The sequence below is a fragment of the Podarcis bocagei genome (assembly GCF_964188305.1).
Source record: "Podarcis bocagei genome assembly, chromosome: 5".
Taxonomy (NCBI): Eukaryota; Metazoa; Chordata; class Lepidosauria; order Squamata; family Lacertidae; genus Podarcis; species Podarcis bocagei.
In genome coordinates, this window is record NC_138129.1 from 78616128 (window position 1) to 78629470 (window position 13343).

The window sequence follows — 13343 nt, forward strand, 5'->3', positions numbered from 1 at the left end:
GATTCAAAGTTATGTAACAGAATGTCCTGGATGGTTAACGGGTATGTACCATGGAAGCACGTCAAAGTGCAAGTAGATAAATAGATACCGCTCTGGCGGGAAGGTAAACGGCATTTCCGTGTGCTGCTCTGGTTTCGCCAGAAGCGGCTTAGTCATGCTGGCCACATGACTCGGAAGCTGTACGATGGCTCCCTCGGCCAATAAAGCGAGATGAGCGCCGCAACCCCAGAGTTGTCCGTGACTGGATTTAACTGTCAGGGGTCCTTTACCTTTACCACAGACAACCAATTGGGAAACACTGTTCTCGAAGGTCGCTGAAATTTGAGGGCACTTTTGAAGAGGAGGCATTTAAGGAGGGAAATTAAGAGCCCTCCCCATACATGTGAAACTGCACGCGGTAATTTGAATCCTAGCAGATAGATATAGATGCACACAAAAATATGAAAATATATACTCAAAGGATCAATACTCACATAATAATCCAAATATAAGTAGTGTAAGAAAAATATGGATCACAAGCACGCTGATGAATCTGAAGGCTAACATGATTATTATAGAGAATGCTGCAAATGGAGAAAAAAAAGTTACTATAGTTGACTTGTTAATCAAGCTGACTACTAACACAATCCTATGCATTTGTACTCAGAAGTAAGCCTCACTGGGTTTAACCAGCCTTAAACCAGTTAAGTATGTACAGGCAGTGACCATTTTGCGCATGTCCAAACTGACGCATGACCACCAGCACACATGCTGTTTTGGGCCCTGGAATGGGGCAGGAAGGGGAAGTGGAACAGGCTTACACACGGAATGACACAGAACACAACCCAAGTGCAAACGGGGAGTTGTTTGTACAGGATTGCAGCCTAAATGGTTTACATGGGAATTTTAGATGTGACTAGAGATTTTCACAGCGCTCCGGCCGATATCACTGCCAAACTACCAATAAACCCATCTGAATTTAAGCAGCCTTACTGTGTGCATGATTGCAGCCTTTGATTTTAATAATTTTGACAGCTCTTGTAACCCTGCTTTCTATGTTTGTTGATGCCATACACAATTGGCATTCTGGCTGCTTCAATGCCCTATCCAAATCAGTGTCACATTACTATTTGCAACATTCATTCTTGGTTGATCGTACTAGAAATCCACAATCAACCTTCTGTTCTTCACAAGCTGCTCATTCATATTGAGGCAGTCTGCTTAATGCTTTTTCGATATTAAGCAAAATACTGTCCTCTATAATTCCCACATCTTCTTTATTAATCGCTCTCAATAGTACCAGAGGGTTGTAAGTATGAAGGATTAATAATGTATATTGAATTTATTGACATTAGCAAAATAGCAACTGCCAAATTCTGAAAGAGCAATAAAGAGTAAATTCTGAAAGGACTGCTTTAGGAGAGCAACTCTATGTCCTGAGTACTTAATTCGTTCTGGAGGTCCGTTCTTAACCTGAAACTGTTCTTAATCAGCCACTGCACGATTTCTGTTCTCATCCTGAAGCAAAGTTCTTAACCCGAGGTAATATTTCTGGGTTAGCAGAGTCTGTAACCTGAAGCGTATGTAACCCGAGGTACCACTGTAATCATTTAAAATAAAAACTCAAATGCCTCCTGCAATCCACTGAGTCATATTAATTCCACACAAGACAGAGGGTTACATCCATGTTGTTCACGCAGATTTCTAGGTGTGCAAGGGCACAACTCCTTCCTCTCCTCTACTTTGCAACCTTTCTACCTCCCCAACATCTGCTCCAGAAGGTTGGGGAACAGCTAGATTAGATTTGATGGACATGCAAAAGCCTAGTGTGTAGGATAGGAAGGGGAAGTCCTAGTGCACAAGTGGAGATCTGTTGCTTAATCAGGCAGACATCATTGGATTCTATAACTAAACCCAATATTAGAGAATATTCTTCCTCAGAGGTCTTCAGGAAATTGCAATTAACTCTTACCTGACCAACAATGACATACAATATAGTGCAATATACTAAATAAGACTCCGCAACTTCAACTACAATTATAATAAATGCAGTTCACTTCTTAAATGAAATGCGGCAATGATATTATATATATATAAAATAAAGCTATTCGCTTACCTAGTGCAAGGAAGCACAATCCTATGACTGTATCTCTTCCTGCCATAATCCCACCCAGAATCCGATGAAAAATATCCACTTCATTAACCACATTTATCAGTACAGAAGCAAACTGGGAATAGCACTTAGCATTTCGTGGAACACATCGATTAAACAATGGGAAAGACACACTAGAAGGTTAAAACAAACAGACAGACAAGACATTGGGTTTAGCATTTCAAAGACATTGTTAAATTTAGGGAGGAAGGGGAACCATGCTCTCACTGAACCTACAATATAAACAGCAATACATTGCCAGAGAAAACTGGCATTATAGAGGTTTCTGCATGCGTGGATTAGACTACTTGGGGACATTTAGATCCGGAGTATCTTCTAAATTTCTTATTTCTTTATTAAATTGATTAATGAGATATAATTATCTATATAGGGAGAGAATAGGAAAAACCCTTCTCCACAAAAGACTAAGGTGACTGGGGCTAGAGTCCTATGCTGTCTCTGAGTGCACCTCTTTACTTTGAGTGAATTACTGAGTAAAGAAGCAGGCAGAAATTAGAAACAATATTCAAATTGCAGTATCTTCCCCTCAAGATTTGAAACTCAAAAATTAATAAACAAGTAGTTGATTGCTTTGAATGAAAAACTAGCATTTAGGCAAAATATTATTCATGTTATTCCTTACCTTGGAGGAACTGGTAAGGCAGGACAAAGCTCAGCAGTTTTGAAACTATATGTACAACCGGTAACATTCAAATTGTAAACACAGAGGCAAGAACCTACAGAAAACAAACCCACATAAAAAGACATTCTGGTTATCATTTAAAGAAACTAGAAAGGATGTGAACGCAACTTAGCTTTATTTATTTAGAAAATTTATAGTCCACCTTCCACTCCAACACACAGTATAACAAAGCAAGAACTTTACAATGAAACTAAGATACAATAAAAAATTAAAGAAACAATTAGTAGAAGAAGAAAACAGCAACCACTAAAGCAAAATAGGCATGTTACTAAAAGTTCGTCTGATTAAATAGGTCTTTAAAGCCTACTTACAAAGGCCAAGGATCTGAATCTCACAAATTTCAGTAAGCAATTGGTTGTATAATGCAGGGCCACTACCAAAAAAGCTTTCTCCACTAACCTAAATGTGTTGGATTGTTAATCACAATCAAATAAATATGGGAGGGGATGCTATGTTAAGCATCTTGGACCCAAACTCTAAAGGATTTTAAAGGTGGGCTGTAGTACTTTGAATTTAGCCTTGAAACAAGCTGTGAAATGATGGATCTCACAGGCAATTAGTGTTATATGCTTCTTGTGGCTAACACCCAAAATCAATCTAGCAGGTGAGTTTGGCATCAGCTGCAGCTTTTGAGCAATCTTCAACAGTAGTCCCAGATAGAGCACACAGCGGCAGTCTGATCAGGAGATTCTTGGGGTAAACACCAGTTAAATACATATTTGCTATATGTAAGTCACCTCTGGAATGTTTTGTGGGACCTAACAAACAATTTAAATCTCATTATTTCATCATTCTAAATGTATTCTGTTAATATAATAGATTTACTTCTACTATCACATTCTAAAACATGTATCTAGTCAACCACACATTTAAAGTTTGCAGGATGGATATACTCAGATCCATGAAAGTAATCAAGACATTATGAAGCCATATATTAGGCACCTTTCCGCCCCTCAATTTCTTATTCAAAACTTTAAGATCCATACAAAGGTACTTTGAGAATCATGCTGGGTTGTATTCAACATAGCGCTTAGGTGAACATTCCATCAGTGCAATGATTTCTCCTTGCATAATGAAACATTTACCCCACTCCTCCCTCCATGCACCCCTAAATCTATTCTGGGAGTTTCCCCAACCCTCTAGAGAAGAAGAGAAGGTGACCCCATTGTGCTACAATAATGTAGAATAATTTATTTTGAGCTTAAAATCTGTCAAAGTACAGTGGTACCTCGGGTTAAGAACTTAATTCATTCTGGTGGTCTGTTATTAACCTGAAACTGTTCTTAACCTGAAGCACCACTTTAGCTAATGGGGCCTCCTGCTGCTGCACCGCAGCTGCATGATTTCTGTTCTCATCCTGTAGCAAAGTTCTTAACCTGAGGTAATATTTCTGGGTTAGCAGAGTCTGTAACCTGAAGCATCTGTAAACTGAAGCGTATGTAACCTGAAGCATATGTAACCCGAGGTATCACTGTACATCAGACACAGAAAATGTAAACATGAGAATTAAAATATGGGAAATGCTTTGCAGCCAGGTCCTATATATGATTGCACCCTGACCACTACTATTTGTACATGGGTTATGAGCCTCAGCAGGGAATGTTGCAGCATTTCTTAGGTAAACTGGAACATTTTAAATTTGGAACTACTGTAAATTGCTACTAATGCAATATAAAAAGGTAAAGGGACCCCTGACCATTAGATCCAGTCGTGACCGACTCTGGGGTTGCGGCGCTCATTTCGCTTTATTGGCCAAGGGAGCTGGCGTACAGCTTCTGGGTCATGTGGCCAGAATGACTAAGCCGCTTCTGGCGAACCAGAGCAGCGCATAGAAACGCCATTTACCTTCCCGCCAGAGCGGTACCTATTTATTTACTTGCACTTTGACATGCTTTTGAAGTGCTAGGTTGGCAGGAGCAGGGACCGAACAACAGTTGCTCACCCCGTCGCGGGGATTCGAACTGCCAACCTTCTAATCAGCAAGTCCTAGGCTCTGTGGTTTAACCCACAGCGCCACCCACGTCCCTTCTAATGAAATATATTCATTACAAAAATGTGAGTGCTAACATTATTTTAGCTTACTAAGACTCTGTTTTTTTAAAGAACTGGACTAAAATTATTAGAATGAGACCAAAAACACCAGTTGTTTAACTTCATAAAAAAACCCAAAAACAAAACAAAAAAGGGGGGAAGAATTGAGTTATCTTCAATCCCTTTGCTGGCAAAAAATGCTGTGTTATTACAAAACTGTCATGCAAAGAATGTCTGGATTCTATCTTATCAGTATTCAGAATTGCCAAAATACTAAAATCAGGCTTCCTGACAATTTGAACCAATGTACGAGAGTAGAAAAAATGCAGAAGGGAAAATATTGAAAATGGTTTTGCACCCCTTCTTTCTTTGTATTTGCTTTAATATAAAATAATCAGGCATAATGAGATCAATTTAGCCAACTGCACTGGATGTTGGTCAATTTCTGGGCAAAATTCAAAGTGCTGGTGTTTATCTTTAAATTCCTAAGTAGCCTGGGACTCAGGTGTCTAAAGAACTACCTACTCCAATCACACAATAACATCCCCAAACAATAGTAGCATCTTCAAAGTCTCTCCTTCAAATCCCTCTACCTTTCGAAGTTAGGAGTGCAATGGTTAAAGAGGGGGCCTTTTCAGTTGTGACACCCTCAAAGTGAAGAGTTTTCCTCATAGAGATGGCACGTTCTGCACATCACCTGACAAGAAACCTGATGCATTTTCAGCACCAGGTGAAGTCCTTTGTACATGCCCAGGCTTTCAAGCATATTATCTCAGTAGTTTTAGCTGATGGTTTTAATGGCTGTTAAAGCTTCTGCTGCTTTGACTGTTTTTCTGTTTAATGTTTATGTATTGTATTTTGTATCCAGTTAACTATTTTATTTTATTTTTGTTATCAGCCCTGGGAGTATTTTTAAACTGTTTATATAAGTCTATAAATAAATATCACTATATAGTCCTTAAGGTACATACAAAACTTGGGAGGAATATTATCTAAAAACTGAAGGTTTCCACTGCTGTTGGTGCTACTACTATTACAACAAGTGCTATTATTCAACATTTATTCAGGGAAATACTGTAGAGGCTGGGGAATATCATAGGCACAAAGATACAAGTCATAAAAATGGGATAAAGTAGTACAAACAAACGGGGAATTGCTGCTCTTTAAAGAGGACAAAGGAGAAATAACCACAGCACAACCAAAGGACATTTGGAGAGGGATGCATGAGAGATAAAGGGCAAACTATAGTTCAGTGCTGGAGCAAATGCTTTGCATGCAGAAGGTTCCCCGTTCAAATTCCTGGTATTTCTAGTTAACAGAATAACGATGCAATTAAAAAACAACCCTTCAGCCAGGTTCAGGGGCCATCCTGATAGTTCCACCACCCTCATAAGTGTGATGAGCGGGTGGCCTGGGAGAGAGCATTCTCTGTGGCAGCTCTACACTGAGGAATTTCCTCCCCAAAGAGCTGTGTCCAACATCTTTATTGCATTGTTTTCATCAAATGCCAAAGATTCATCTCTTTCCCTTGGCCTTTGGCAGTTGACATATATATTTTTAAGACCTACCCTATTCTTGTGACTGTAATTTGTTTTTAAATGTTTTAAATGCACCTTTTTTAATTGCCGTTCCAGGGAAATGAGTAAGAAAATTCCATTTGACAACCTTAAGCCTTTGGTGCGTCTAAAGTAGCTTCTTGGAGCTTGGCCATTGTACTTTTTGTTATTTTAAATATGTGTTTGCCTTTTTGAATCTGTAGTGTACTATTGTTTTTAGCATTTATATAGAAGTGGAATGCTCTTTTTTCCAGTGGTATATACGTTGGGAAAGGGGAGAAGTTAGTTAGCAAAAAATAAGTGTGCACTAGTCTAAAGTGGTTGAACAAATTAACAGTGTAATTCTACACATATCTACTTTAAAGTAAACCCCATCCAGTTAAATAGGACTTTCTCCTATGTAAGCATGTATATGATTGCAACTTTAAAACATGACTACACAACTATAATTAAGCTGATGGCAAATATGCATTTCAACCGCATGACTATTTAATATTGTCCCTTTCATATGAACGTAAAGTCAAGTCAAATCTTAATTTTTTAACTGATTAGGTTATTACGAAAAAAAGGAAGACTATAAAGAACTTTACCACATACCGTTATTCTTTGCAAAAAATTGAATTTCTTCCAAGGAAGAAAGCTGCTCCTGCGGACAACTCGATACACACAATGCAGTTGAATTAATTTTGAGATTTTTTATTTCCAAATCACATGAATTCAAAAAGAAAACAAATCTAGGAGAGAACAAGAAAACTTCGCATTAACAAACAACTAAATTTTCACCTTGCCTCTCCAACAACCTGTTTTTCCTGTACAAAACAATTTTTAAATTTAGAAACACATAAAAGTGATTTTTTTGTAAAATATTTTGAGGGGTTTTTTAAAACAATCAAACGGCATATAAATTTTACGAAATAGAAATAAATATTTTTTTCCCTGAACACAATACAGTTTTATTGCAGTAAAAATATAAGGTCAAGTCTACTGCTGATCCAGTAGGGAGTAATATTTACACCCTAGAACAGCCTTTTTGAGCCCAGGGAACATGTTCTCTCTCATCTGGGAGCGACATGTCAGTCATGGGCATGGCCAGAGCCAACTGTGGGCACAGCCACACAAAAGCCACAAGCATCCCTCCATCCAGGCAAGCAATAGGTGTTATCATAGTTCAATGACATATTTCAACAAGACAAAAGCACTCTGGTAGCTCTGGGGCAGTGTGGATGAGTGTTGTGTCCTGCTGAGGGCAGATGTGGCTTGAATAAGGGCATGTCTTTCTTAGAGAGGCCAAAGGCCAGGACAGAAGTACTTGGAAGACCACGTTCGGTCTCTAGGCTTCAGGTTCCCAATATTTGTCCTAGGGGATTTCAGTGATTTGGGAGCGAGGAATCCTTTTTTAAAAATATAATTTGAGATTTTAAAATTATTGAGGTTCTACATTTCGGAGATTTCATTTTTGTTTTAAATGTCATATATTGCATCTTTTATTGCTGTAAGCCACTCTTGAGACCTACATGGCGAAAAGCAGGATGTAAATAATTAACAAATTTGTAAACAGCTAAAATATATAGGATATCTCAACCTTATTGAAGTCAATATATTGGCATTTACAATTAGGGTATTACTTTAGGCATCGTTTATGTATTCCTGACTGATTACATTTTACTATTATCATTATTATTACTACTATTTATTCAGTTTTTATACTGCCCTTCATCCAAAGATCACAAGGCATAAGATCACAACATAAAAATATGAAACGAGAACACAAAATACATAATAAAAAACAAGAACGAAAACAAACACATTTAAAAGGAAATAGAATGTTAATCAGCCAAAGGCCTGATTTTATTTGCTATAGCTTTTGATAACACTGCAGCCTTTTGAAATAAGAACATGCTCACTTTTTATCCGTCATATCTTGTCCCGACAATGGTGCACCGACCACAGGAGTGTTCTTCCGACCACATATGTTTCCATAGCTGTCATATCCAAACACAAGTCTTTCTGCAGCTCCAGCTGTTATAGCATAGCCAGTTATAAACATCTATGAGAATACATATGAAACCTGTCACACTGTTATGGAATCCAAAGCAGGCCTCTTTTCTCCATAAGAATCACTGTTATCTGCCAAGAACTCCTTCTTTCCACAACAGCAAGGAGGTTAACTCACACAGAACTGAGCCTGAGCTTTGCATAAATAATAACAGTGGTTCCCTGGGGAAATCCTCTAGGACACATCTTAGCACTTATTCCCATGAGCTCAACAACACTCAATATCTATGCATATGTGTGAAAACTGAAAAGCCCAGTATACTATCTGATTGGTTTCCCATTGTCTGACAACAACCCTCTCCCTGCCTCCTCACAACAGAAAAACAAGTTGTTTGGATAGGTCTTTTTCTTTCATAGAATCAGAATCATACAACTGTCGTTGGAAGGGACCCTGAGGATCATTTAGTCCAACACCCTGCAATGCCAGAATATGCAGCTGACCCATTTTTGTTGTGCCTTTGCTGGCATATTCAAGTTACTGAATATGGGGGTGAACAGGGAAAGGAGAGGGAGGGGAAGTTCCATTGTGTAGCCAAAAGTTGTTGTGCTAGCAGAACTGTTTCATTGGATACCACCCATTTCATCAGGAATACTATGGTACTTACCAAACCTGACCAAAAGAGAAAGAATATCATCAACCAAATGGGGTCTGTGCATTTCCTATACATCAACGGTCTCCACTTTCTTGGTTCAGGTAACCCATCTTCAGAAACCTGGAATTTTATATATATATAATGATGCAATTATATAATGGATATACAGTATGACTGTGTCTTGCATGGGAGTCATGTTCTGCGGATGGCACATATATGCAAAAATGTTTATATTTGACCCACCCCTTTGGAAAATGGCCCCTGTGTGAGCATTCTTACCTTTTTGGAGCCACATGCCAAGTTGGCATTGCCCAAGCAAGGCAGAGCGCTTTTAAGCGAGATCTTGTGAGAGTATTCCATGCTGGAAAAGCCTTGCACAAAAAGAGCTTTTAAGCTCTCCACCTTCTGTGCATTTAGTGAAACCTCACAATGCATGTCCAGATGTGATTACGCTGCATTAAAAATTAGAGAACATAAGAAGAGCCTGCTGGATCAGTCCAACGGCCCAACTAGTCCAGCATCCTGTTCTCACAGTGGCCACCCAAATGCCCATGGGAAACCGGCAATCTGGATTCAGACACAAGAGTACTGTACTCTCCCGTCCTGTAGTTTCAAGCAACTGGCATTCCACCAACTGTGGAGGCAGAGCACAGACAAGTTTATGTAGCCAACATGTCTTCTTGTGTGGCAATCTCTGCCACTGACTTTAATTTAGTCTCTGCATAATGTGCCAATCACCACTCTATTAAAAGCATGCATTGTCTCTAAGTAATGAAATACCTGGGGAAATTCTGATAGGTGTAGTAGTTAGCAGGTATAAATACCCAGAGACAAAAGGTGTGTCTATAAGGGCCATTCACTTCACAAATTCATTTCTCACAATTCATCCAGTGCCTGCCTTCAGTCCATGGTAGTATCCTACCTCTCTGAAGATGTGGGGAAATATTACAGGTCACAAGGCCTGACAGGAGTAATGGCAGCACAAATTTTCTCTTTTAGTTTTCTCACTCTTGTATACTGTAAAGGTAAAGGGACCCCTGACCATTAGGTCCAGTCGTGGCCGACTCCGGGGTTGCGGCGCTCATCTCGCTTTATTGGGAGCCGGCGTACAGCTTCCGGTCATGTGTATACTGTATAGACATACCTAAATGGGAAACTGAACTTGTGTTGGCACAACATCTATTTCCACACTCTGGTTCTGAGCTCCTGTTCACTGGGCAATACCCAACAATGTAAACTACTGTATGGATATTATGTTTCTCTGAAACTTTATCTCACAGTACAGTTTAATTAACTTTATTTTTCCATTCTAGGCAAATACAAACACATTTACATTCACTTTAGTATGAAAACCCATGACTGCACAGAGGTATGTAGTATTTCTCAGATGGGTGTGTTTACAGTATGATCTGATTACATGTCATGAAAACTTCGCTACCTGCATCAACATCATTTGCAGGCGGCATCTATCTTCCCCCATGTTTCCCGAATATATGATGCCAAACAAAAAACAAACAAAAACAAAACACTCCAAAGATAGCTTCCTCTGGGACAGATAAAACCAGGACTGATTTTGCTGGCACAGTATAAAAAAACACAGCCAGCAGCTACGTGACATTTATTTATTTTGATTTACTTCCTTTCATTAGAGAATGCTTTCAGGGCAGATTTGCCATTTTTCTGCACTGCCAGATTCCAGAGAGGAACACTATTGTGGAACCATCCCTGAGGGAGAACCGTCACAGAAGTTTGCCCAGATCAGAAATGCTCTGAACCTTTACCCCCTCGCGCTTTATTTCCTGTGGCGGCCCCTTAATATGTGCCGTTTGTGGTGACAAAAAGATAAGCGTGCAAGGAGGCCTCTTCACTCCGGGAGAGATAAAAGCAATGCACCTGTCGGCCTAGGAGGCGGCAGAGCCCACGGCAAACGCGCCGCCATGGGAGTCTTGAGGAAGAAAAGTGAATTTCAAGTGGAAAGTTTTGGCGGGGTATCTCGACCGCCTCGTCGGGGGCCGTTGGGAGCAGGCGGAGGTCGCCTGGAAACAGCAGCAGGAGGAGCAGCGGCAGCCGAAACCGCCTTTTTCTCCCCTCAGGAAACTTCCCGCCACTGAGGTTGTCAGCGCCGCCGCCTTCCCGCCCCCCAACTCCCCTCAGGCTGAGCGCCCTACCGGCTGCGAGTGGTGGCCCCCTTACCACGTATTCCCCGCTGTAACACGCCATGCTGCTCTCCTTCCCGCCTCCGCCTTTTCCCCTCTAGGGCAGCAGCCGCGCTGGGCGGCTCCTCCGTCCTGCTCTGCCAGCCCCGGGAAGCCAGGCTCACGAAGGCAGGGCCGCGACGAAGCTGGGCGCGGACTGCTCGCTCTTAGCGACGACGAGTCAGCCACCCACCTTCCTACCTTCCCCGCCGTCGCCTCACCACCCGCCCTCCCGCAGCCCGGCGCCCTGAGGGCAAGCGCCGCCTTGTTTTAACTCGCCGACCCCCTTTTTCTTTTTTTTATTTGGCCGTGCCCAAGGCAGCTGGCGCTCCTTCGCCGTCCCCTAACCCTGCAGCCAACTCTCTTGAGGAGCTTCAGGTGGACTTAAAAGGCAACGTGAAACCGCCCGCGCGGGCGCACGGATGACCAGAACCACCCCAAGTTTCTAGGATTCTAAAGTCAAGGCGCTAAAAGAGGGAAAGGGCAAATGATGCACTGCTGTGAAGAGCCAGGGCATAAGACTTCACTTTAGAATACATTTTTGAGTCCGTTTCTTCATGGGAACACGAAACGAAGCTGCCACCTTGCATCTTCAGAAAATGTTTTCTTTTTACAAGAGCCGCCAGGGCGCAGCCTCCGACTCTCCGTAGCAGTTTTTTATTTTCCCATTTGCCCACACGCTTCATAGTGCTTTGCTCAGATTCACACACCCCTTTTGGCTCGCGTCCCCAACAACTCGCAGAAGGCTCCGTTGCCTTCTAATTGTTACAGCATCAACTTGGCAAGCAGTTGCACAGGTTGGTAACCGTCCTTCCCGTAGGGTTGCCGCCTTTGAACCTGGTCATTTATGGATGCTCAAAGCACTCACGACACGGGCAGAGTGTGTTGAGGAGTGTCTTGTAGCTGTAATAATAATAATAATTATTATTCCTCAGGTGGGCACAGACCCTTCATGCAATCAATTTCTGGGTTTAGACCAGGAGAAAACAATGCACAAGAGTGCCGAATAAACTTTAATTGTGCAACCTGAACATGGCAGTATGTGATTGAATCCCAGCCAATAGGGACATTCTGAAAGAATCTGGGGAACAATGTCCAAAACAGCATGCTGGGTAGCAGTTGCATTGAACAGAACACTACTGGCTGCTTTGTTATATATGCAATGTGTGCAAATTGTTACTTAACTACACAGAGAATTATAGCGCAGTGCTATAAAGAGAACAAGATAAGCAGGGCAAATAAAATGCCAGTGAACAAAGGCGGCGGGGGGGGGGCGGTTCCTACTTCCACAAGTTCACCAGGAACCTTTAGTAGAATATGTCAGCTGCTGCTGTCACCCAGTGGCGTAGCGTGGGTTGTCAGCACCCGGGGCAAGGCAAGTAATTTGCGCCCCCTAACCCGTGGATTTGCGCCCCCTAACCCTAACCCCCATATGTTGCGCCCGGTGCGGCCGGCCCCCCCTGCACCCCCCACGCTACGCCACTGCTGTCACCGAAGGTAATGATGATGGCACTGGGGACCCTTTTCTTGCTGTCAGAACCTGGTGAACTCACATTTCTGGACCAAGGTGATAAATAAGGAAATGGAGGCTCTAGCCACCTGTGACTGCACAAGCTGCTTCTTCCAGAAGCTAAAAAGCAGAGGAGCCACAGAATGGTAGCCAAATATTGTAGTTGCTTTAATTGCATGCAGTACTTTATTCAGTTTGGCCTCCCTACACTGCCAAGTAATTGGATTCTATTCCAGTTTAAGTATCTACAAGTTGTAAATATCTTGCAGTCTGGGCTAGATTAGAATTAGATTAGATTAGATTAGATTAGGCAGTGCTCAAAAGTCCAGCTAGTATTTCACTTAAGGAGCAGCACAAACTTGTACATCTCGTTGATAGCAGTAACTTTCCATAACCAGATTGCAAATAACAGGCACCATAGCAAAACAGACTTCATACATTTGCCTCACACGAGTTGCTTCTGCAGCTACAATAGCACAAACCAGTCTACAGATTTTAACACCCAGGTGATAATCTGTAAAATTTAAACTGAAACTAAAAGTTTGAAAATACAAAAGTTTTGTAAGAAA

At 41.4% G+C, this 13343-nt stretch overlaps 1 protein-coding gene across 7 annotated transcripts in view; it reads right to left on the reverse strand.

The window, feature by feature from the left end:
• SLC44A3 (solute carrier family 44 member 3) overlaps window positions 1-13343 on the reverse strand; it is a 98375-nt gene that overhangs the window by 21023 nt on the left and 64009 nt on the right. For 5 of the 7 annotated variants that reach the window (XM_081194031.1, XM_081194027.1, XM_081194032.1 and 2 more), the window contains 6 exons: window positions 9082-9189; window positions 8326-8468; window positions 7019-7155; window positions 2775-2868; window positions 2096-2265; window positions 474-563 (listed from right to left, as the gene is read on the reverse strand). In XM_081194031.1, the coding sequence (XP_081050157.1) occupies window positions 474-563; window positions 2096-2265; window positions 2775-2868; window positions 7019-7155; window positions 8326-8468; window positions 9082-9144 (697 nt within the window). In that variant the 5' untranslated portion in view covers window positions 9145-9189. Of the gene's footprint in view, window positions 1-473; window positions 564-2095; window positions 2266-2774; window positions 2869-7018; window positions 7156-8325; window positions 8469-9081; window positions 9190-10962; window positions 11015-11262; window positions 11742-11801; window positions 12168-13343 lie in introns of those variants that run through there. The other 2 variants (XM_081194026.1, XM_081194028.1) reach the window with 2 other exon arrangements.